Source organism: Ochotona princeps, chromosome 17, assembly GCF_030435755.1.
Source record: "Ochotona princeps isolate mOchPri1 chromosome 17, mOchPri1.hap1, whole genome shotgun sequence".
NCBI lineage: Eukaryota > Metazoa > Chordata > Mammalia > Lagomorpha > Ochotonidae > Ochotona > Ochotona princeps.
In genome coordinates this window covers 14,058,488-14,084,149 of record NC_080848.1, presented here as the reverse complement: position 1 = coordinate 14,084,149, position 25,662 = coordinate 14,058,488, and the positions used below count along the sequence as shown (strand labels likewise).

Genomic DNA, 25,662 nt, shown 5'->3' with positions numbered 1-25,662 from the left:
GGACTGGCTCCTGCCTGGAGATGACTCTGAGCCAGAACCCAGGCACTGCAGCTGCGTCACCGGGGGCCAAGGATGTGTTTGATGGGTTCCTGTACTCGGAGTGTTGGTGTGAGCTCACATGATTGCTTGCTATATCTCCTGTCCTACCCCATGGGAATGACAGGTCATCAGAGTGTCCTATGGAAGGCACTTGCAAGGTGGTTTGGGTGGCCGCTTTCTCTCGCCTTCCCCGGAGCGTCTCCTTTTATTCAGGGCCATTCCCTGCACCTGTACTTGGGGTTCCATTTTCCCCTCCTCTGGAAAACCTCTGCTCCCTAGCGATGTCAGGTTTCTCCTATCTCACACCCTCTCTCCACCCACACAGCCATCATCTTTTCCCCTCTCTTTACAGCCAGGCATTTTGAGAAAGTTGTCTTCCTCTGCTGTGTCCTTGCCACCGCCTCACCCTTCACCCCACTGCAGCTGGTTGCGGGCCCTGATCCCTCCCGGTGGATCTGTAAATTTGATTGATATTTCCCCATCCTTGTCAGCTGTTGGCATGGGTGAGCACACTCCTCCCCAGCCTCTCTCTCTCTCTCTCTCTCTGTCTCTCTCTTTCTCTCTCTCTCTCTCTCACACACACACACACACACAGCCTCACTCTCCTCCCCGTGCTTCCCAGGGCTGGCTTTCCTCAGACACCCCTTCTTGCTTCTTGGAGGTGCACTGTCTTCCGAGCCCTAAACCACAGCTCTGTTTGCCAGCGATCCTCCCGGTTCAGACTTGGCCTCTAGTTTCACAGCAAGGCCCCTCAAACAGCTTACTCAAGTGCAGTCCCACCATGCTGGCACGCTGCCCAGCTGGTTGTCACCACCGTCCATCCAGGCTTGTGGTCACCTGGGTGCATGGGGGGTTATCTTTTATGTTCCCCTTTGGCTGTGTCCCCCACACCCACCTGCTCACCCTGCCCCCAAGAAAATTCATGACTGAGTTTTCACACTGCCACACCCAAGTAAGTTGTTAATTAGGGAAAAAAAATCTGGTTTCAGATGTTGTGACTTTCAGTCATACCCAAAATACCACCGAAGTAGGTACAAAGGTTTTGGTCACTTTAGGCCAAAAAACGAAACAGCCCACCTATGCGTATCTTCATTTCCATGCTCAACATCCTCAACACCTGTCCCTCGGGTCTGAACTACTGGGGAAGCCTCATGTGAACATCTTGTGTGGCCGGCCCTCCTGCGCCACGTGGACTTCTGGTGGCAGCTGGCCCTCCTGCGCCACGTGGACGTCTGGTGGCAGCTGGCCCTCCTGCAGTCCATTCTGCCCACCACGGAAGGTCCCTCGGCAGACCTGCTGCTGCGGAAGCCGCTCCTCACAAGCATGCTGTCACTGCTAGGCCCAAGCCCTGCTCTGCTGGCTCTGCCGATGCACCATGCTCAGCTTCCGTCAGCTGTGCACTTCCTTGCCCCTGTAACGGCCTCTCCGGCCACACGGTCTTTGCGGGTGTGTGTTTTGTCCCGACCGACTGTTCACAGCCTCCTCAAGGGAAGCCAGTTCTGAGTGTCCGCTGTAAGCGTCCTTCATTGGTCATGGGTTTGGTTTTGTTGTTTTAAATGTGTTAGTGCCGTAAATGTCTCCACCATTGGATTTCACGTTCCATTAGGCTGGGGCCTAATGATAGTCGTTTAGTTGTTGTTCTCCTGGCTTTGGAGTCTCCTGGGGCCTGGCTGTGGGCTACACTGGAAATGCTTCTGATCTCTGTTTGCATACTGTCCTGACAGTGTATCATCCTAAAACTTGCCTATTTTCATGTTTCATAGTTCTGTTAGGAAAGCCATGCAGATACTGTTTTTACCTTTAAAAGCTCTGTAAGGGCTGCCACCATGGTGTAGTGGACTAAGTCGCTGCCTGTGGTGCAGCCATCCCATTTGGTTGCTGGTTCATGTCTTGGCTGCTCTACTTCTTCTTTTTTTCTTTTTTCTTTTAAGATTTATTTATTTTTATTGAAAGTCAGACATACAGAGAGAAGGAGAGACAGAGAGGAAGATCTTCCATCTGATGATTCACTCGCCAAGCGGCTGCAATGGCCTGTGCTAAGCCAATTCAGAGCCAGGAGCCTAGAGCTTCACCTGGAGCTCCCACATGGGTACAGTGTCCCAAGGTTTTGGGCCATCCTCCACTACTTTCCCAGGCCACAAGCAGGGAGCTGGATGGGAAGTGGAGCTGCCGGGATTAGATCTGGCACCCATATGGGATTCTAGCGCATGCAAAGCGAGGACTTTTAGCCACTAAGCTATTGCATTAGGCCCACTGCTCCACTTCTGATCTGGCTCTTTGCTTATGGCCTGGTAAAGCAGCTGAGGATGGCCCAAGTTTTTTGGCCTCAGGACTCATGTGGGAGACCCGGAGGAGGCTCCTGGCCATTTGGGGAGTAAAACAATAAATGAAAATCTATCTCTGTTAACTCTGCCTTTCAAATAAAAAATAAAATTAATTTTTAAAGAAAAGCTCTATAGATATACTATAATTCATTTGATGTGTTATGGCTTTTCAGATGTTTGAAGACAGTACACATCCCTTCAGATTTATTTATTTTACTTCAAAGTCAGTGTTACTGAGAGACAGATCTTTCATCTGCTGGTTCATTGCCCAAATAAATGGTCACAAAGGCTAGAGCTAAGTTAGTTTGAAGCCAGGAGCCAGGAGCTTCTTCTGGGTCTCCTACACGGGTGCAGGGTCCCAAGGCCTTGGGCCATCCTCTGCTGCTTTCCCAGGTCATAAGCAGAGAACTGGATTGGAAATCGAGCAGCCAGGACTCAAACCAGCATCAATATGGGATGCTGACACCTCAGGTGGAGGATTAGTGTGCTAATTGACCATGTTGGCTCTATCCCTTCAGATTTTTACTTTGCGAGTTAAACATCCCTAATTACTTGTGTATCCTGTATTCAAATCATTAATCATTTCTTGTAGTAATAAAGTTTATTTGGCCTTTCCAAAAATGTCCAGAATGGAACAAGATAAGAGCAAACCGCATTTGAATTATTCTCTTGAGCTGGAACTACCATTATTAATACAGCTAAAATTGAATCCGCTTTTATTTTTTCTGCAGCAGCTCATACTGTTGGCGTATGCTGAGCTTGCAGACAAACTAAATTCTCATTCTCTCTCTCTCTCTTTTTTAAACAACTTTTTAAAAAAATTTATTTATTTTATTACAAAGTCAGATATACAGAGAGGAGGAGAGGCAGAGGAAGATCTTCCTTCCGATGATTCATTCCCCAAGTGGCTACAACGGCTGGAGCTGAGCCTGATCCGAAGCCAGGAGCCAGGAGCTTCTTCTGGGTCTCCCATGCAGGTGCAGGGTCCCAAAGCTTTGGGCCGTCCTTGACTGCATTCCCAGGCCACAAGAAGGGAGCTGGATGGGAAGCCGGACCGCTGAGATTAGAACCAGTGCTCACATGGGATCCCGGCGTGTTCAAGGCGAGGACTTTAACCACTACGTTATTGCGCCGGGCCCAAAACTCTCATGTTCTCTTAAAATTGGCTTCCCCAGCCTTATTTTGGATATTGTGCAATTGCTTTATTGCACATAAGTGTGTGTAAGACTTTACCCCTTCCCAATTCATCGTTTAGGTCAGGACATGTCTGCTACTTGCTGAATGTTTTCTTGATTTTTTCGTATTAGTAAACATAGTAACTCTGTCTTACAATTTTGTTTTAGCTGTAGGTTCTATAATGACTTTTTAGGGTCCAGTGCCAGAGCGCAGTAGGCTAGGCTTCTGGCTGTGGCGCTGGCATCCTGTATGGGCACAAGTTCATGTCTCGGCTGCTCCACTTCTGATCCAGTTCCCTGCTTACAGCCTGGGAAAGCAGAGAAGGCTGACTGAAGTCTTTGGACCAATCCTGTGGGAAACCTCGGGGAAGCTCCTGGCTCCTGGCTTTGGATTGGCTCCACTTCGGCCATTGTGGCCATTTGAGGAGAGAACCAGCAGGTGGAAGATCTCTGTTTCTTCTTTTCTCTGTGTAACTCTGCCTTTCAAATAAAAATAAAATAAATCATGACTTTTTAAAAAAGATTTATTTATTTTATTACAAAGCCAGATATACAGAGAGGAGGAGAGACAGAGAGGAAGATCTTCCGTCCGATGTTTCAATCCCCAAGTGAGCCGCAATGGGCCGGTGCTATGCCGATCCGATGCCCAGAACCTGGAAACTCTTCCGAGTCTCCCACGCGGGTGCAGGGTCCCAATGCATTGGGCCGTCCCTGACTGCCTTCCCAGGCCACAAGCAGGGAGCTGGATGGGAAGTGGAGCCGCCGGGATCAGAACCGGCGCCCATATGGGATCCCGGGGCTTTCAAGGCGAGGACTTTAGCCGCTAGGCCATGCTGCCGGGCCCTAAATCATGACTTTTTAAAGATTAATTTTTCTAAAGACGGAGTGACAGAGAGATCTGACATCTGTTGGTTTGCTCCCCAAATAGCCACAGTGGCCAGGCCTGAAGCGAGCAGCCAGGCACTCCGTCCAGGTCTCCACATGGATGCTGGGAGCTCAGTAGTAGGACCTGAGTTGGGTTCAGAACAGCCTGGAGTCCCACCACGTGCTCCGATAGGGGCTGCTGGCTTTGCACGCAGCAGCTTAGCCCCAGCTTAACCGGCTATAACCCTGATGTGTGCGTCTGCATTAAATCCGTTGATAAAAGAATAAGACAAGGGTCAGAAGTAGCCCTTGGGAACAGGTGAGGGCACATCCTGCTGCAGAGGGTTTCAGTTGCAGCTCTGTTCTTAATTCCAGCTTCTTCCTAATGTTTGCCCTGAATGGTGGCAGGTGGTAGCCCAGAAGGTGGGTCCCTGCTCCCACAGGGGAGGCCTGGATTGAGTTCTGGGGGCTCAGCTTGGCCCCTGCTCTTGGGCACATTGGGAAGTGAAGCACAGATGGGAGATTTCTTTGTCTTCCTTTGCAACAAGCAAAACAAATAAATAAAAAGGAAGAACAAGGAGTTGGATCTTGAGCACGCTGCTTTGGGTCCTCCCCTAGGCTGATATCCAGTTGCTCAGTTAGATCTGGATCTGATATAATTCCAGTCAAGCAGCCCCACGAGGCAGGTGGTGGTGTCTCTGCTTCACTCAGGGAGAAGGATTCAGGAATTTGCCAGGTTCACGCAGCCATTAAGAAGTAGGGTAGGACTTGAACTTAATCAGCTTGACACTATTACATAGTCCACATTTCAGTTACAAGGATATAATGAAGACTAGATTCAATTTACCTGTAATTTCTTAGCTTAATTTTCAGAAACTATATATATTATATATATACTATAATTCAGAACTGTATAATATATTAGAATTCAGAACTGTATGTATGTACATATATAATCTGAACAGTTGTGGCCTATTTCTGATTACCTATCAGTTCTCCCATTAGCCCTAGCTTTCTGGTAAATGCTTACTGATGTTTTTGATAAGTAGAATTCACCTTGTTGGAATACTCTTCATGTGGATTCTATATATTTTTGTGAGCAGAAAGTTTGTGTTATTTTTTGCTTTATTTTTGCCTTTTGACATTTTTTCCTATAGAATTATTTGTCTGAAAACAGAGTTATGGAGAGAGAGAGGAATAGGGGGAGAGAGAAGGAGATCTTTCATCTGCTGATTTATTCCCTGGATGACTACAGTGGCCAGGGCTGCACCAGGCCAAAGCCAGGAACTTTGTTTGGGTCTCCCATGTCGGTGCAGGGGCCCAAGGACTTGGGCCATCTTCCCATGCATTTTAATAGCAGGAAGCTGAATTGGAGGTGAAACAGGCAAGCCTCGAACTGGCACCCATGGGAGATACTGGCATGATCAACAGTGGCTTTACCTGTTACACTGCAACACTGGCGCTGGGCCCTCCTCCCACTGGTTTGTAATGCTGTCTTTAGATTATATCCAGCCCACGTATGGGAGACTAGATTTCCACTCTGTTTCTTTGTCTATGTATGTATTTAAATCACTGTTTTAGTTACCTTTGTTTTAAAATTGCTCTTGCCATCTTGTAGGATGAGCACTTTTTGTATTTTTCTTTATTTGGCATTTTTTGGCCTTCTCATGAAGTTTAAAAGCAACCAATCTCCCTTCCCTTTAAAGGTAATGTGCAGTCTTTATTGTTCATTCTGACCTACATTCTCTGTCTTACGTTTTACAATGGCAGACACGAAGCACCTTAGTAAAATTCAGCTGAATAACTCTAGGAAACCGATTTCCTTTTCTCTTGACTTCAAGCCAAAAAGTTCTCATAGCCTGAACTCTTGAACCCAAATGAACTAGGTCAGCTATTTATGAGTAATATAGAATATTTTGGTCCTGGCTGGCGTGGTAGCCTAACGGCTAAAGTCCTCGCCTTGCAAATGCGGGGATCCCATATGGGTGCCGGTTCAAATCCTGGCAGCTCTACTTCCTGGCTCCCAGCTTCGGATCGGCACAGCACCGGCCGTTACGGTCACTTGGGGAGTGAATCATCGGACGGAAGATCTTCCTCTCTGTCTCTCCTCCTCTCTGTATATCTGACTTTGTAATGAAAATAAAATAAATCTTTTAAAGATTTTGGTCCTTTGCAAATTTAAAATGAGGTGCTAGATTACTGATGCATTTCTCACTAATCATATGGATATTTTGAAGAGGAAGAAATAAAAAAATTACTAATTCCAAGTAGGAAAAAAGTAATTTTTTAAGCCTGGCATTTTTTTTTTTGTTACAAAGATTCATTTATTCATTTTAAAGGCATTATTACAGAGAGAGAGAGAGACAAACTTTCCACCTGCTGGGTTACTTCACAAGTGGCTACAATGGCCACAGGAGGACCAAGCTGAAGCTAGGAGCCTGGAATTCCATCTTTGTCTCCCACATGGGTGGCAGGGGCCCAAACACTCAAGCCATTTTGTGCTGCCTTCTCTCCTGCAGGAGAAGGTAGCTGGGTCAGAAGGGGAGCAGTCAGTTGCAAAGAGACTTGATCCAGTACTCATGGGGATGCTGGCATCCCAGGCAGTGGCTTAACCCATTACACCACAAAACCAGCACCCATATTCATTTGTTTTTAAAATCACTAGATAGGGCCTGGCACAGTAGCCTAGTGGCTAAAATCCTTGCCATAAATGCTTTGGAATCCCATGTGGACGCTGGTTCTAATCTCGACGGCCCTACTTCTCATCTAGCTCCCTGCTTGTGGTCTGGGAAAGCAGTTGAGGACAGCCCAAAGCATTGGCACCCTGTACCTGCATGGGAGACCCAGAAGAGGCACCTGGCTCCTGACTTCAGATTGGCTCAGCTCCGACCCGTTGCGGTCACTTGGGGAGTGAATCATCAGACGAAAGATCTTGCTCTCTGTCTCTCCTCCTCTCTGTATATCTGCCTTTCCAATAAAAATAAAATAAATCTTAAAAAAAACTTGGTACTTATTAAAAAAAATCACTAGATAATAAAGAGTCAAGGCTTCACTTTTACACTTTTACAAATTGTAAAGTTTATTTGTAAACAACAGTTTGTAGTTGGTTTGACAAGCAATGAAAGCAGCAGTTATTAATTCTGGGTCTCTCAAAGACGCTGTTGGACAATACTAAAACAAGGGGAGGAGGGTCAGTTCCGCAGAGGTGTGATGTCATGGAGCAGTGGGCTAAGTTGCCACATGTGATCCCAGCATCTCATATGAATAGTGCTTCAAACCCCAATTCCGCTTCTGATCCTGCTCCCTACTAATGTACCTGGGAAAGCAGTGGAAGATGGCCCAAGTGGTTGGGGCCCTGCCACGCCACGCACATCACATTGGAGACCTGGATGGATTTCCTGGTCTTACCCCAGCAGTCATGGTGAGCTGGGGAATGAGCCAGTGGATGGAAGATCTCTCTCTCTTTCTGTATCTCTCTTTCACTCTGCCTGTAAGCAAATAAATCATCTTTTTTGAAAAGTTAGCTATCCTGGGCCCGGCGGCGTGGCCTAGCGGCTAAAGTCCTCGCCTTGAAAGCCCCGGGATCCCATATGGGCGCTGGTTCTAATCCTGGCAGCTCCACTTCCCATCCAGCTCCCTGCTTGTGGCCTAGGAAAGCAGTTGAGGACGGCCCAATGCATTGGGACCCTGCACCCGCGTGGGAGACCTGGAAGAGGTTCTTGGTTTCTGGCTTTGGATCGGCATAGCACCAGCCCGTTGTGGCTCACTTGGGGAGTGAATCATCGGACGGAAGATCTTCCTCTCTGTCTCTCCTCCTCTCTGTATATCTGACTTTGTAATAGAAATAAATCTTTAAAAAAAAAAAAAAAGTTAGCTATCCTGTTTGCTTTCCTCTTGGAAAACAATACCGACAAGATGTTTGTGACATGATCATAGCTTTAGTTCCTATTGTTTAGAGCCTGACATGTAAGTATCACTTAGTAGACATTTGTTTTCTGAATTAACAAGACATTTCTGAGAGCCTAAATGATTTGTCACTTTGACAAATGTAGTTTGCATCTTAATAGTGTTACACCCTCTGCTAAGCTGTTGAAAATTGTGTATTTAAAAAATTGTTTATTTTTTATTCACGTCATTAATAATATGCTTTAAACATCTGGTGGACTCCAACTTGGTTATTTCCTCCACTGCAGGTACTGAGTCTGACAAGTTTGGATATAGTCCTCCAGTCAGTTTTCTACTTATCAAGCATCTAAATAAACTTGATTATCTTTACTAAGTTAGGTGGTGAAATAGGCCAAAGCATTATTGAGGCTTCTCCGTATATCCTCCGTCCTGTATCGTAGATGGAAATGAACCTGTCGGTGTTTTTGTGATGCTAATTTGTTATTCAGTGCCGAGATTCTTAAAGTGGGAACTGCAGACCAGCAAATGAGCACAAGTTGAGAACTTGGTAGAAAAGTAAATTCCCAGATTCTGCCGCAGGTTTACTAATGTAGGAGCTCTAGAGATGGACCCCAACCATTTAGCAAGTCTATAGGTGACACTGATATATGCTAAAATTGAGAACCAATGATTCAGTATTTTAAGCTGTTCAGTTTAGCTCCTTATAAATTGTTATTATTTCCAGTTTCCTTCCAAATTTATACTCAGCTTTGGTATTTGTAGGTTTCAAGGTTATTTGATCTTTTCTGCCCTTTAGTACCTTAATTTATCTCCAATGTTCATATCTTTAAGAATTATTGTTATGGGCCTGGCATGATGTCTCAGTGGCTAAATCCTCACCTTGCAAGCTGCTGGGATCCATATGGGTGCTGGTTCGTGTCCTGGTTGTTCTACTTCCCTTCCAGCTCCCTGCTTGTGGCCTGGGAAAGCAATGGAGGATGGCCCAAAGACTTGTGCATCCACATGGGAGACCCAGAGGAGGATCCATTGAGACCACTTGGAGAGTGAACCAGCAGAAGGAAGATCTTTCTGTGTCTGTCCTCTCTGTTAAAACTGATCTGCCTTTCCAATAAAAAAAAATAAAACTTAAAAAAAAAAAAAAAAGAAAGCAGCAGCAGCATAGTTCTTTCTTACATACAGTATGTTAGGTACCCTGACTGGCTTTCTTACAGAGTTAATACAAGATGCTAGACAAAACACTTTATTCAAACATTTCAGTGCATGAACTGACTGGAGAGTAGGGAGCACTCAGTGGCGTCCAGAGAGGCTGGTGCTGTTTACCTGTTTCTTAATGTTAATTTAAAAAAAATGTATTTATTTCTATTGGAACGGCAGATTTACAGAGAGAAGAAAGTACACACAGAAAGATTTTTGATCTGCTGGTTCACTCCCCAAGTGGCCACAGTGGCTGGAGCTGAGCTGACCTGAAGCCAGGAGCCAGGAGCTTCTTCCAGGTCTCCCATGTGGGAGCATCGCCCCAAGGCTTTGGGCCATCCTCCACTGCTTTCCCAGGCCATGGGTTGGGAATTGGGTGGAAAGTGGAGCAGCCAGGACACAAATCAATGCCCATATGGAATCCTGGTGCGTGCAAGGTGAGGATTTAGTACTGAACCATCACACAGGGCCCAGTGCTTTTTACCTTGAGGGCACTACTCGCACAACTTAGTTAACTTGTGCTGTTGCCTTAAAAAGGTGAGAACGTACAAGATGGGTGGTGATAATTTCCTGGTAGAATGTCCCCTCCTTCCCCGATGGTTCTTCTGGGGGCTGTACTACACAATGAATGTAAAACAGTAATAAATTTGCCTCATCAAGAATCTGGAAGAAAAATGTTCTTTCTCAAACTTTGATGAGAAAGATAAGAAACAAATTACCTGAGGATTTTTACCACAAGCAGGTTTGGATCCTAGTCTTGTGCCGCTTGGGTGGTAAGGGAATCTTAGGGCATTAATGGAGTGGAAAGCAGACCCTGAAATGCCTAGGAAGCAGCAAACATGAAGCTTTTTGGAACATGTCTTTATCCTAGAATTTAGAGAATTCCTAAGTATAAGGTTATGAGAAATAGTATCTCACTACCTCAAGATGTGAAGGGTTTGGGGGATCCCAGATAAAGTGCATGAAAGCAGCAAACACAAGGGGCAGAGTAGCCTGCAAAGACTCCAACTATGGGAATTAGCAAACTCAGTTGATAGTATCTGTAGTGGGTAAGTATGGATGATCGCACCCAGAATGCAGCTATTTTGTGTCATCTCTGGTCCCAGTGCAAGAGTGGCTGAAGACTGAAAGTAGGCAAAGTTCATAGAATACAAAAAGCACTAAGTGGAAAGGGAAAAAATTAAGTAATGGGTCTTCATTAAAATCTAAGACTTCATCAAAAGATGTTATTTTAGTGTGTTCAGGGTGCCAGAATCAAATCCCATTAACCGAGGCAGGCTTCAACAGCACCATGAGGGAACTGAGGATCAAGGTCACAATGAAATAGCCTTGCTTTAAATTTTATTTTTATGAAGTTTGCATAGTTGAGAAGGATGCAGGCCCATGTGCACCGAAGATTAGGGTGGGAAGGGTAGAGGAGGAAGGGAAAGTGGATGAGACGATTTGTTTCCAATTTTCTTTTTCTTCTTCCTGTACCTGGGGGAAGGAGGGAGAGAATGAGGGAAGCTGCACCCAGCATCCTAACTGCATTAGTTCTTGGGGATGGAGTATGGCCACTAAATGTCATCCCGGGGTCTCCGATGTGGAATGTGTTCCCAGAGTATTACTTAAGTGGTTTCAATCATTCTGAAATGTTGTTGATTTTATTTGTCCAAGGATGAGGAAATTCTTCCAAGTTCCATTGACTGACATTACCCATCCTAGAGCTTCTGCTTGCTCAGATACTTGCTGTCAACACTTGGCTGGGAGAGTTGTCCAATTTGTTCTGCCCTCCATCCTCTGCTATAGTATTAGATGTCCTCTGCAGGCCTTAATGGATCGCCATACCCCTCTTGTGCATCTGTTCATGCTGTTCACTTCACTATTTTCAGCAATGGGAAGGCCCAGTCCTGACACATGCACTCCATGGTCAGACCACAGATCCTACAATTCTCCCCGTGGTTGGTGGGGTGATTGGGGAGGCTCTTCAAAGAAACCTTGTCTGAGGTGACTCTAGACCTGTCTGCTGTGTCTGCTAGCCAATACGAGGTGCCGCTCAGCCTGCACACACACTGGTGCTTGCAGGTCCTGGGTCAGTCTGTCTCTAGCCCCATCTCTTATGCAAACCAGCAGGTACTGTGGCCCCACTCAGCCCTGCCCACCACATACTCAGTCCTCACATACAACAGCAGGGATTGCGGCCCAGACAGGGTGACGCACAATAACCTCCACCAGGGCCACCCCAGCCTTGGTTCCTGCACATGCTGGTATGCACAGTAGATTTGTCTGTCCTGCATCCCATTCAGCTTTTGTATGCACTAGTATACAGCTCAGTCGATCCCACCATCCAGCTCACACTGATGCTGGTGGATGTTGTCGCCTGTCCAGCCAGGTCCACCTCCAGCCCTGGTTCTTATTCTTACCAGTGGGAGCTGCAGCCCATCAGAGAGATATCCACAGTTTCCCCAGTAGGCCCATTCCCAGCCCTAGATCTTGCGCTTTCCAGGTGGTTCTGCAGTCCAGCTTGACAGGATTTGTCTCCAGTTCTCTAGTACGTGCCAGCTGACGCTGCAGCAAAGTCCAACTAGCCTGCCCTCACTCTGGCTCATGCATGCCATGCACCAGTGGATATGGTCGCTTAGCCCAGACTGGCTCTCCCCCAACCCTACTCACATGCAGGCAACAGGTGTTGTATAGCCTTGCCTGGCCTGGTCTTCCCCCAGTCCCAGTTCTTAGTGGGAGCAGTGACCCAACAGGGGAGTCTTTGCTGCCCCCTTACTGGGCTCGCCCCCAACTGCCACCCACAAGGTCTTCTGTGTCTTGGTGGGTGCTGAGGCCCAGTCTGGCATGACCTTACCTCAGCATTTGCCAGCAGTCAGTGTATCCTGGCCTGGCCCGGCCTGCCCCCAATTCCAGCTCATGCTGATGGATGCTGCAGCCTAGCACAGCCCAGCCAGCCCCCAGTCCCAGCCCTAATGGGAACTGGCTATTGTATCCTAACCCCGCCTGTGTTATATCCAGACCTGACCCACAAAATGCTGGTGGATTCTGTAACCTGGCCTGGTCTGGGCTGCTTACAGTCTTCATTCTTGCAATCATCTGCAGGGACTGCACCCTGATAAAGGAGTTCTCCAAGCTCCTTTATCAGGTCTCCTCCCAGGGGCAGATCTCATGCACACTGTTGGGTGCTAGAGCCCAGCCATACCTGGTCCACCCCCAGACCCAGTTCTTGTGTGGTTCAGCGGATACAAACAACTAACCCAGCCCATCTTACACTCACCCTAGCTCTTGTGAGCACCAGCCGATGCTGGAGCCCAGCTCAGTCTGGCATACCCCAGATGTAGTCCATACCCATGCCAAGGTATACTGCAGCCATGTCCAGCCCAGTTTGCTGCCCCCATGCCGGCTCTTGCGCTCACCATAGGAACTGCAACCCAGCTGGGTTTTCCTCTTAGCTCGCCGACCAGGCCTGCTTCCAGCTGTAGAGCTTGTATGTGCAGGTGATTGCTCTGACCCAACTTGGCATAGTCCAACCCCTGTGTTGGCCTTTGCCGTCAGATGCTGCAGCCTGGCTTGGCCCAGCCCACTCCCAGTACCAACTCTTGCTGGTGGGTGCTGCAGCCTAAGCCTGCCCAGTCTGCCCCCATTCCTGGTTTTCATACAAACCCATAGGTGTCATAGCCTAACCCAGCATGGCCCATACTTGTCCTGGCTCCTACATATGCCAGTGTATTAAGGTTTGGCCCAGCTCTGCCTGGTCTGCCCCCTCTACCCTGCTCCCCCCACTCTAAACCAGCCCGCACACTTGCTGACAAGTGGAGCAGACTAGCCTGGCCTGACCAACACCCAGCCCTGACTCACATGCTTACCAACAGGAGCTACAGCCCACCAGTGGAGTTTTCTAAGTTCCTCCACCAGACTTACTCCTGGACCCGCATCTCACTTGTGCCAGTGGGTGCTAGACCTTTAACCAACATAGTCTTGGCCTCTGTATGTACTGGTGGATGTTGTAGCCTGATCCATGCCACAGCCTAGGGGAGCCTATAGGTACTGCAGCTTGAACCAGCCCAGCCTGTTCCCACCCCCAATACCCATGAGTGTGGGGATTCCATGCTCATGCCCAGGTCAGTCTATCACTCACATCAGCTATTGAGCAAACCAGTGGATACTGCAGATCCATAGGGGTGAGCCCATGTATACCCACAGAATCTGCCTTACACCTGGTTCTCTCACATGCTGGTTAGTGTCATGGCCCAGCCTAACGTTACCTGTCCCATGTTCCTATACTCACTGGCAGATACCATAATCTAGGCCTGCCAGGTAGGCCCTCAGCCCTAACTTAAGTATGTGCCAGTGGGTGGTAGTCAGTGGTGGTTGATGCTAACTAGTCCAGCTCAGGTCTCCCATGTGACAAACTACATCAGTCTGACCCAGAAAGGTCCTCCAGCTTCCCTTCTCCAAACCACTCAGCCGTAGCCCCAGCGCCCTTGCTTATCTGCAAGTACCGTGGCCTTGCCCGCAGAAGCCCTCCAGAAGTCATTCCTCACCTGCAATGTACTCCCTTAGTGGTGCTCCCTCTCACAAATCCTATACCCATCTTCCTTGATCAATACACAGCTCCCACAGCCATGAATGCATGGGTTCCCCAGCCCAGAAGACTGGGCGGCATGCTGGCCTGCAGCCCTGCCTGCTTACCCGGATCCCAGAGCCAGTCCTCTAGCCCACATGCCTGCCCTCTACCCATCCAGGGCTCAAGCATGTTAAAAAGTGCACAAGCCCAGTCCACTGGCACACCATGGCAGCATACCAGCTTGGGGCCCTAGCTCCCCCCACGCTGCCCGCTTTGTACCCAAACACATGTGGGAATTATCAGGCCTGCTCCACTTTGCTGGCCCCAACTGAGTCTCCAGAACCCCACGCCTACCTAGGTGCCACTGCAGTGGGAGCAAGGGGCCTAGACTCAGATAGCTTTTCATGCCCACTAGGATGTCTGAAAATTTTTTTTTTTCCCTGAAGATTTATTATTTGAAAGGCAGAGTTAAAGAGGAAGAGACGGATCTTCCATTCACTCATTCACTGCCGCAGATGGTCCCAGTGGCTGGGGCTGGGCTGGGCCAGGCTCAAGCATGGAGCTTCATCTAGCTCTCTCAAGTGAGTGGCCAGGGTCCACGTATTTGAGCGGTCATCTGCTGCTTTCCCAGGCATCTTAGATAACTGCATTGGAAGTGGAGCAGAGGGGACAGGAATCAGCATTTGCATAGGATGCCAGTGAAACAGGTGACAACCTAACCCTCTGCGTCACAGTGCTGACACTGTCCTTTTTTTTTTTAAGTGTGAATTTTGCAAGGATGTAGAGAAAATGAAATTCATTGCTGGTGAGAATGTAAAATGGTGCAATCATTGTGGGAAAAATGTTTGACCGTTCCTAAAAAATTTAAATGTAGCAATTCTGTTCTTTTCAAGAGAATTGAAAACTTTTATGAGAATATTCATAGCAGCATTGTTCCTAATAACCAAGCAGCCCAAATGGTTATCAGCTGATGAATCAGTAAAATTTAGCCAATCATGTAAAGAAGGGTTACATGCTACGATGGGATGATCTTAAAAACCATGTGTTAAGGGAAAAGCTGGGCACAAGGATGACAAATTACACTATTTATATGAAATGTCTAGGATAGGTGAACACATAGATACAGAAATTAAACTAGTGATTACCAGGGACAAATGGCAGGAAGAATTGAGACTAACTGCTAATTAAAGTACAGACTTCTTTCTGAGGCTGATGTAACTGCTCTAGAATTAGGCAATGCTGACGGTTGCACAATTTAGGGAGGGCGTTAAAAGCCACTCAAGTTTATGTTTAAAGTGATGACTTTTTGTTTCATGAAATACATTTCAAAAAGTGCTAAGAAGAAGTTAGTAACGTTTATCACATAGTCAGTGAGTGGCACAGGAGTCAGAGCTTTGAGTCTTTGGGGGAAGCCAAGGGGCTCGACCAGCTCTAATGTAGGCAGTCTGAGACTCAAGACAAAGGAGGCACTCCAGGAATTCCATGAACTTGGTTTTTTCAAGGTGGGCTAGATTTCAGTAGGTGAAAGGGATTTGGGCAAAAGGAACAGTAGGAGGAGCTGTGTGCAGTTTGGAAGATGGAGTGCAGGGGCTGGTGTGGGATCCCGAGGTAGAGGATGAGTTTGAGGATAGATCCTGCACGGGTGGCTCTAAGTACCCTGCCAAGGCCGAATTGGGGGTCAGGTTAGATCCTGAGGAGTCAGCTGGGCTATCATAGCTTTTAGGCTGGAGCTGATGGTAGCTGAACTAGGTTAGTGACGTGAGAGTAGAAGGGAGGAATGAAGTGCAGGTGGCAGTGCAGAAACAGAATGACTAGGTCCTAGCCCTCCATCATGTGTGTATGTGGTGGTGGGGAGGAGAGGAAAGGTACTAAGGGGTGGGTGATCCTGCAATTTTGAATATGAGTAAGTCACTTGAAAGGCTATTGATGGTGTTAGCACTTTTTGAAATATATTTCATGAATAAACATCATCATTTTGAACATGTACCTGAGTGGTTTTCAAAGCACTCCCTAAATTGTGCAACCAGTCCATTAACGCACTCATATGGGATCCCAGTGCTCACAAGGTGAGTATTTAGCCACTGAGCTGTAGTGCTTGGGCCCCATTTGTAAGGAAGTTCTAAGGATCTAGAGTGTTAAGAGGTTCTTCTTTGGGCTTGGCATGGTGGCTTGATTAACTAATCCTACACCTCCAAGTGCCAGGATCCCCTATGGGCACCAGTCTGTGTCCCAGCTGTTCCCTTCCCTTCCAGCTCCCTGCTTGTGGCCTGGGAAAGCAGTAGAGGAAGGCTCAAAGCCTTTGGACCCTGCACCCACGTGGGAGACCTGGAAGAAGCTCCTGGCTTCTGGCTCGTAATTGTAGCCATTTGGGGAGTGAACCAGTGGATGGGAAAATCTTTCTCTCTGACTCTCCTTCTCTCTGCAAATCTGCTTTTCCAAATAAAAAATAGATTTTAAAAGATGTTCATTTTTGTGAATAGTTACTGGTCTGAGCTTAAGAATGTTAAGGTTATTACTAAAATGAGAAATGTAAGACATACGTCTTTAACTTACTGCTACCCCATCACTTCTAGTCCTATGTGACTTCTAAATTTTAACAGAAATTGTAATTCTTTAAAAAAAAGATTTTATTTATTTTTTATTGGAAATGCAGGTATACAGTGAGGAGGAGAGACAGAGAGGAAGATCTTCTGTCCAGTGGTTCACTCCCCAAGCGGCCGCAACGGCTGGAGCTGAGCCAATCCGAAGCCAGGATCTTTCTCTGGGTCTCCCATGCGGGTGCAGCTTCCCAAGGCTTTGGGCCATCCTCTGCCAGGCCACAAGCAAGGAGCTGGATGGGAAGCTGGGCCGCTGGGATTAGAACTGGTGACCATATAGGATCCTAGCGTGTTCAAGGCGAGGACTTTAACTGCTGCGCTATTGCGCCGGGCCCAACAGAATTGTATTTTAAACATTTAAAAATTTATCTGGGAGGCAGAGAGAAAAAGAGAGACCTGGAATTAGAAACAGTTGGGTCTACAACCAGACACTGTTTGGTAAGATGTGGGGGTCATGAGCGATATCTTAACTGCTGCATACCCCATGTGCCCCCCAGTATAGGGATTTGTAGCACAGAGGAGTTCTTTAGGCTGGCACAGGAACATTACTGTTGGCCTTTCTTGCACAGCTTCAGGCCAGCACTAGCCAATGGAACTTCTTGCGGCAGCACTTATGCATAGTTCAAATTTTTCATTTTAGTAATTGAATGGTGTGTGGCTATAAAATGTCGTTTTTCAGGAAATATTCTCTCGTAAGAAATAATCGTGAGACTATACAGCTGAACTGGTCCTGAGGCAAGTTCATGTTTTCTGTCCATCCCTTCCCCTAGGGAGAAGCACACAGCAATTGAAGCAGCCAGAGGATGGGGGCCTAGGACAGGGCAGCCGTTTGGTGAAGGGCTCTGCTAGGCACATAGCATGCTCTCTCTGGTTTTTTTTCCTCTGTTTATTTTGCTGTAAAATTATTTGATGAACAATAAATCATGTCATTAGCTCAGCTTTTTTTCTTTTTCTTCTTCATTTTTCAAGATTTATTTGAAAGATATTTACACAGAGAGAAGGGAGAAAAATCTTCCATCCACTGGTTCATTCCCAGATGGCTACAACAGCCAGGCCTGGACCAAGCCAAAGCCAGAAGCCAGGACTCCCATCTGTGTCTCCCCCGTGGGTGCAGGGACCCAAGCACTCGGGCCATCTTCTGCTGTTTCCCAAGTGCATAGCAGGGGGCTGGATCGGAAGTGGAGCAGCTGGGATACAAACTGCTGCCCAGATAGGGTGCCAGCATCACAGGTGGTGGCTTAACCCACTGTCCCACAATGCCAGCCCCTAAATAGTCCAATGTTTGAAAGTGAACTTTTAAAGGTTTGCTATTTCAGTTCTGAAACTGCAGTGTCGTCCAAAGGAGGCGTAGAGAAGTCTCCCAGTTCTATTGATGATAAAAGCAAATTCTCATTCTGCACTTTAAAGGCTCTCTAATAAGTAATGATACAATTACTTCCGTTAAACATTCATTTAAGATTTATGGAAATTTCTTCTCTAGGGCAGCAGTGTTTATAATTTTTGACATTTCAGATTGTTACAATGAAGACATTTCTATAGCATTCAGACAGTTTAGTGTTCCATGAATTCGAACAACTATGCTTGTATAAAACTGCGTATCTCCTTTATCTTTTCATTTCCTAATAACTGCGTGGATGGGGCCTGGTGCGATAGCGTAGTGGTTAAAATCCTTGCCTTGAACGCCCCGGGATCCCATATGGGCACCGGTTCTGATCCCGGCGACCCCACTTCCCATCCAGCTCCTTGCTTGTGGCCTGGGAATGCAGTTCGAGGACAGCCCAAAGCTTTGGGACCCTGCACCTGTGTGGGAGACCTGGAGGAGGCTCCTGGCTCCTGGCTTCGGATTGGCACAGCCCCAGCCATTGCAGCCGCTTGGGGCGTGAATCATCGGGCAGAAGATCTTCCTCTCTGTCTCTCCTCCTCTCCGTTTATCTGACTTTGTAATAAAAATAAACAAATCTTATTAAAAAAAACCCTGCATGGATGTAGTAATGGCTTTTATTATTGTTTCCTAGAGGCAAGGTTAGTGTTAGAGAAATTAAAGAATTTTCACTTGGTATTATCATTGTAAGTAGGTGGCCACTATTTATAGGGATTCTGTTGAGAAGTGTGATACCCTGCTTGGCTTACCATAAAAACACAGATGCTTCTTGCTTCTAGTTAGGGAGGCCTTTTGCTCACAGCATCTGTTTTAGTTGGCCAGCCAGATGACTTCTGCAAATTTTTTTTCACTCTTTTTGAAGTGCATTTAACAAGCACGTTTACAGATTCAAAGGTTAGATTAATGTTATGTAAATTTTTATTACTTCGGCTTTATTGATTCTGTGTAATTTTCATCTATTACGTGATTTAGTTAAATTTTGTAATTTTCTAAGTAGTCTTGAAATGATCAGTCCTTGTGTACATCTGTGGATTGCTTATTCTAGAGGTAAGTTTGTATTGCTCTGCAAGTTTATGTCTTCAGTAAATGTTTGCCGAGTACTCACTTGCCGTGCGGTACACTGGCCTCGGGAGCTGTGGGCTTGAACAAGGACATGTCTCCTTCAACGAGAAGCTCATTGCCTTATGTGCAATGCCAACATGTAGCGGACAGTAAAAGTGGCACTTCCATATGAAGTTTATGTCAGTTCATTTGGGAAGAACAGAAATCCTGAATACTTGGCGGTAAAAGTATCATCTAAGGTGACAGTCCTAGTAGGAGTTGACCAGACAAGGAACTGTCTGGGGTTAACAGAGAGGATATAAAAGGAATATGTTCACAGGTGAGAGAGAGTTAGAAGATGGGAAAATGAAGAAAGTTCATTATATGTTTGTCAGATGCTTGGTCAAGCTGTGACCTTTGGCAAAATGTTGTCTGATTCAGAAAGCAGGCTTAGGGTCTTGGTTTTATTTGTGTCATGTTCTGCGTGAACAATTTCTCAATATTGGATCATGAAGCACCGAAGTAACCCAATACATATCCAAATAGATTTACAAATGCCATACTAATAGTTAAAATACATAGTAAAACAAAATGAATGAAAGACGAGATAAAGATGAAATGTATAATATTCTGTTGACAGTTTTTATTAATATAGAATGCAAAGTTCAGATCATTTTTTAAGTATTAGTGTACTATTTTATGACAAAACTTCAGAGAGCTGTTTCTAGATTCAGTTTATTTTGCTTCTTTTAATGACATTCAAAATCTGTATCAGAATTTGGCTGTACTTTCAAAATCATTCTTTTCTAAGCTTGATCATGTTATGAAAAAGTTTTATTGAAATGTAGCTAGTGAATTTTCATCTATTTGTTCTTACATATTAATATATTACTCAAATTGTATTATATATTTTTAAAAGATTTACTTATTTGAAAGGGAGGGAGAGAGAGAGGGAGAGGGAGAGAGGGAGAGAGAGAGAGAGAGAGAGAGAGAATCTTCCATTTATTGTTTTACTTCCCATTTGGCGCCAATGGCTAGGAGTCAGGATCTGTTTTTTTTCTTTAAGATTTATTTATTTTTATTGGAAAGTCAGATATACAGAGAGGAGGAGAGACAGAGAGAAAGATCTTCCATCTGCTGGTTCACTTCCTAAGTGGCCACAATGGCTGGAGCTGAGCTGATCTGAAGCCACGAGGTAGGAGGAGCTTTTTCTGGGTCTCCCACATGGGTACTGGGTCCCAAGGCTTTGGTCCATCCTCGATTGCTTTCCCAGGCCACTAGCAGAGATCTGGAAGGGAAGTGGAGCAGCTGGGATATGAACTGGTGCCCATATGACATCCTGGAACACTAGGCCATCGTGCCCAACCCGGACCAGGATCAGCTTCCGGGTCTCCCACATGGGTACAGAGTCCCATGGCCTTGGACCATCCTTCTCTGCTTTCCCAGGAAGCTGGATCAAAAGTGGAGCAACCAGATGTGAACCAGTGTCTGTATGGGATACTGGCATTGACTTAACTGCTATGCGGCAATGCTAGTTCCTCTTGCTGTGAATTTTTGAAGGCGTGGTAGATTATGAAGAATTTGGTAGGTTTATTTTAAGGCAAAGTATACTTAGGTTGGGATTTATCTTTAGTGAAAATTGACGTAAAAGAAATATAGATAGAAGTACCATAATTTTTTTGTACTCTAAATGATTATCTTGTAAATAAGTGTGCATATCCCAATTTAGAGACTGTTGTCCTAAGGAACTGGGAAAATAACATGGAGACAGCCTTTGAGTTATGGTAAAAGCAGTGTAGCAAAAATCATTCATTTTGTAGTACAAATTTGAATTTGAGAGACAAAATTTAAGAATAATCAGCTCAGTCTTGAAGTTTGAAGAATAGGTACTTTAGTTATAAAGTGACAATGATGGTGATTGTCATAGCTCAGAAGAAAACCTTAGAAAATGATGGAGAGGTTGTGAGCCAAATACATTATACAAACAAATGTTTGTTAGAAGCTGCTGACTAAAAAGGCTGTTAAATTGCTGGTTCGGGGGCCGGCATTGTGGTGTAACAGATAAAAGTGCTGCCTGCCACACTGGCATGCCATATGTGCAGGTGTGCATCCCGGCTGCTCCACCTCCAGTCCAATTCCCTGCCAATGGCCTAAGAAAAGCAGTGAAAGATGTGCCAATATTTGAACCACTGTGATTCATGTGGGAGACCTGTAAGAGGCTCCTGGCTCTTAGCTTCAGCCTGGCCAGGTGCTGACCGCTCAACCATCTGGGGAGTGAACCAGCAGATGGAAGATCTCACCCTGTCTCTTCTCTCTCTCTCCTTGACTTTCAAATAAAGAAATGGACAAATAAATGAATAAATTTAAATGCTGTTCAAACTCTGTCTGGATGTGCATGTGTGTTCTGTAGTTATTTTTGCTGAGAGACACAGTCGTCCATTGATACCCGTGGCCCCTCAGACACCAGATCCCAGGGCGCCAAAGTCCCTCATGATGCTGTGATTATGTAACCTAGCTATGTCATCATGGAAACTTTAAGCCATTCCTGCATTACTTGTAATACTAAATACAGTGCAAATCCTCTATAATGTTGTTATCTTTTATTGTTTAAGGGATGAATACAAAAGGTCTGTATATGATGAGTACACAACTGTTTCAAATATTTTTTATCTGTAGTTGGTTTAATCCATGGATGCAGAAGCTGTGGATGGAGAGGGCCGACTATACTTGGAAGAAGTTCAAGCTCGGCCATATCTACTTGGGATCTCTTACAACAAAAATACTTTTCCATAATATACCTTGTCGTATTTATTGAATTCATCACATTTTTTACCAGCCACAAGTCTCTGAATGAGAATGAAAACCAATTCAGATAAGCTTGAACAACAAGGAGTTTATTGGCCCGTAGTGCTCAGAACTGGCTCCAAGGACTGTGATTTGGTGGTCAGGTCCGTGTTTGTGGCTGTTAGAGTGTGCTTCTTGGTGATGGTTTCCCAGTCCCCGAGGGCAGCATGTCTTCCTCTGTGTGTGGTGTGGAAGGGAGAGCGTGTCTCCTCCAGCACCAATGGGAAGAGAACCCGAAGCATGGAAGAGGAGTGTGTGTGCTTGCACCGGCTGTGATTGGCAGTTCCGCAAAGCCAAGGGGACTGGGAAGGAGCCTCCTCCCATAGGCAGGCTTTGCTATTATCACCGGGAGTTAACAGTGTTTATAGTGATGAATAGAGGACAAGAGGGCACAAAATATTTCTGAAGATGTAAAATATGACCTAATTTGATTTCTCCTCAGAGCATGCAGGCTGCGCGATGTCCTACGGATGAGTTGTCTTTAACCAACTGTGCAGTTGTCAATGAAAAGGATTTCCAGTGCGGCCAGTGAGTATCTGACCATTTTGTGCTAACTTGCTAAGTGGAATTTTAGAAATTTCTGAGGTAATTTTTAAAAATTTCTCTTCCTAAGTTGGAAGATGAAGATGAGAAGGAGTTATGTGTTTCACCTGGTACACTGTCAAATTTTGATAATTACAACGGTTTTAAAACTATACATACTTCTGTGGAAGCGTATCATAAAATAATAATAAAAAAAGAAAATGAAAAATACACATACCTTTCTCGATACAGCTTGTTATTCTCTATTGATTTTCTTTTTTTAAATAAGATTTATTTTTATTAGAAAGGGAGATTTGTAGAGAGAAGGAGAGAAAGATCCTTCATTCACTTGTTCACTCCCCGAGTGGCCGCAGCAGCCAGAGCTGAGCCAGTCTGAAGCCAGGAGCTTCTTCTAGGCCTCCCGTGTGGGTGCAGGGTCCCAAGGCTTTGGGCCGTCCTCTACTGCTTTCCCAGGCCACAGGCAGGGAGCTGGAAGGGAAGTGGAGCACCCAGAACATGAACCGGGACATAAACTGGACATGAACATGAACTGGGACATGAACCGGTGCCCACTTGGGATCCCGGTGCATGCAAGGCAAAGATTTAGCCACTACGCTACCGTGTTGCACCCTCTGTATTGATTTCCTTAGCAGAACTGTGTTCGTACTGATGGTGAGAATCACATCAGTATGATGTGTAAACAGCTAGTCTTGGCTAGCTGGTTAGTTCTAGAGTCTGAGCCTGGATCCTGGCTTGGGTTGCCGTAAGTAAGTTATCTTCCATCTCTGTGTCTGATTGTCTTAGTGTGTATAAAGGGAGTGATGCTAAGTTAGATAATAAACGCACGGTGCCCAACACGTGAATGAGCCCTCCATAAATATTAGCTATTAGGATAACCTCAGGGACCTGACGGTTGGAGGATGCGCAACAATTGACTATTGATTTTTTTTTAAAGATTTATGTGTTTTTATTACAAAGTCAGATACACAGAGAGAAAAGGAGAGACGGAGAGAAAGATCTTTCATCTTTCATCTGCAGCCCCAAGTGGCTGCAATGGCCTGAGCTGAGCTGATGCAAAGTTGAAAGCCCGGAGCCTCTTCCAGGTCTCCCACGCAGGTGCAAGGTCTCAATGCTTTGCTCTATCCTCCACTGCTTTCCCAGGCCACAGGCAGGGATCTGGAAGGGAAGTGGAGCATCCAGTGTACAAACCGGTGCCTAAGTGGACCCTGACACATGCAAGGCGAGGACTTTAGCCACCAGGCTACTGTGCTGGGCCCCATCATGATTTATTTTAACTGCCTCACATCGTTCCTTGCCAAAGCTTGGAAGTCCTTGGTAATTGAGTGCCTTCACAGGCTTCTGATTTTTGGTATCACAAGTAGGTGTAGGAAGTAAGCCTTGACCAGGCAGGGTTTTAACTGTGTTCTTTCTTGTTTGTTTAAAGCTGTTGGGAAAAGAATGAGTCTCACTGAGTTAGATTTGCCCCTCATGGAGCCTGGCGCTGTAGCCTAGTGGCTAAAGTCCTTACCTGGATCGCATATGATCACTGGTTCTAATCCTGGCTGTTCCACTTCCATCCAGTTCCCTGCTTATGGCTTTGGAAAGCAATGGAGGGTGGCCATACACCCCTGTGGGAGATCTGGAGGAGGCTCCAGCCATTGTGGCCACTTGGGGCATGGATCAGCAGACAGAGGATCCTTCTCTCTGTATCTCCTCTCTGTATATCTGCCTTTCTAATAAATAAACAAAAGTTTTGAAGAAAAAGAATTGCTCATCATCTGTGGTGTTTAGCTTCAGAAGAACAGCCTTTGCCACATGAGTGTGTTATGTATGGTGCTGATGAGTCCATGAGGGTGACTGGGACACAGGACGGTCACCAAATAAACTATCTTGTGGGGATTTTACGTGTGTCAGATCTTCACTGTACTGAGGAAGGTATTTAAAATAGTCCTTGTTAGTTTTTTGAAGTGGGATGGTATCATGAGGTGTATATATCATATATATCATGTTTCGTGAGATAGCTATCATTTGTCTGTTTATAAGTAACTCCTGAGCAGGGAATTAGCACAAAACCCTTTGAAATAGCAAATGTTGATATCTACATGAAAGTGGTTATATTTCTGGGAGTTTTCATTTTAACTATCTCTTGGATATTTGTTGTTTCAGCTTGTTGAGAAAATTTCCAGAGATCGAATGATAGTTTTAAAACACCTTTTTTGCCTGCTATATTCTAGTTCTGCTAGCTTGTTTCCCCTCTTTTTATTTTATTAGGATCTGTGTTTGTTTTCTGTTGCTTAAACAAAATGCCTGAGCTGGCATCTTTTAGCAAGAATAGAGGTTTGTTTGGTTTATGGTCCTGGAAGTCCAGAGCATGGCACATGGGACATCTGGTGAGAGGGATTTTTTACCACCTACCATGGTGAATCAGAGCAGGTGTAGCCAATCAGCTCTCGCTCCATCTTCTTGTAAAGCCATTTCTGATGCTTTCCCAGGCCCCACCCTCATGGCGTCATCTAACCCTCATCCTCTCCCAGAGGCCCACCTCCAGATACTAGTAACAGCAGGACTTGGAGGGTTAAGTTTCTACCATGAACTCTAGGAGACACACATAATGAGGCAGGATGTGAAATAATCCAGGAGGACCTGGTGCGGTGGCCCTGTGGCTAAAGTCCTTGTCTTCAACGTGCCAGGATCCCATATGGGCGCTGGTTCTAGTCCTGGCAGACCCACTTCCCATCCAGCTCCCTGCTTGTGGCCTGGGAAAGCAGTCGAGGACAGCCCAAAGCCTTGGAACCATGCACCTGTGTGGGAGACCTGGAGGAGGTTCCAGGTTCCTGGCTTGGGATCAGTACAGCACCGGCCGTGGTAGTCACTTGGGGAATGAATCATCAGACCAGAAGATCTTCCTCTCTGTCTCTCCTCCTCTCTGTATATCTGACTTTCCAACAAAAATGAATGAATCTTAGGGGCCCGATGGCATGACCTAGCTGCTGAAGTCCTCGCCTTAAACGCTCCGGGATCCCATATGGGCGCTGGTTCTAATCCCGGCAGCTACACTTCCCGTCCAGCTCCCTGCTTGTGGCCTGGGAGGGCAGTTGAGGACAGCCCAAAGCATTGGGACCCTGCACCCGCGTGGGAAACCCAGAAGAGGTTCCTGGTTCCCGGCTTCGGATTGGCGCGCACCAGCCGTTGTGGCTCACTTGGGGAGTGAAATATCGGATGGAAG

The 25,662-nt window shown here is 46.0% G+C and overlaps 1 protein-coding gene across 1 annotated transcript in view; it reads left to right on the top strand.

Moving 5' to 3' along the window:
* The window catches only part of NSF (N-ethylmaleimide sensitive factor, vesicle fusing ATPase), a 144,301-nt gene that overhangs the window by 851 nt on the left and 117,788 nt on the right, over positions 1–25,662 (top strand). Inside the window, exon 2 of the mRNA XM_058676301.1 lies at positions 22,357–22,442. Within this exon, the coding sequence (XP_058532284.1) occupies positions 22,357–22,442 (86 nt within the window). The remainder of the gene's footprint in view (positions 1–22,356; positions 22,443–25,662) is intronic.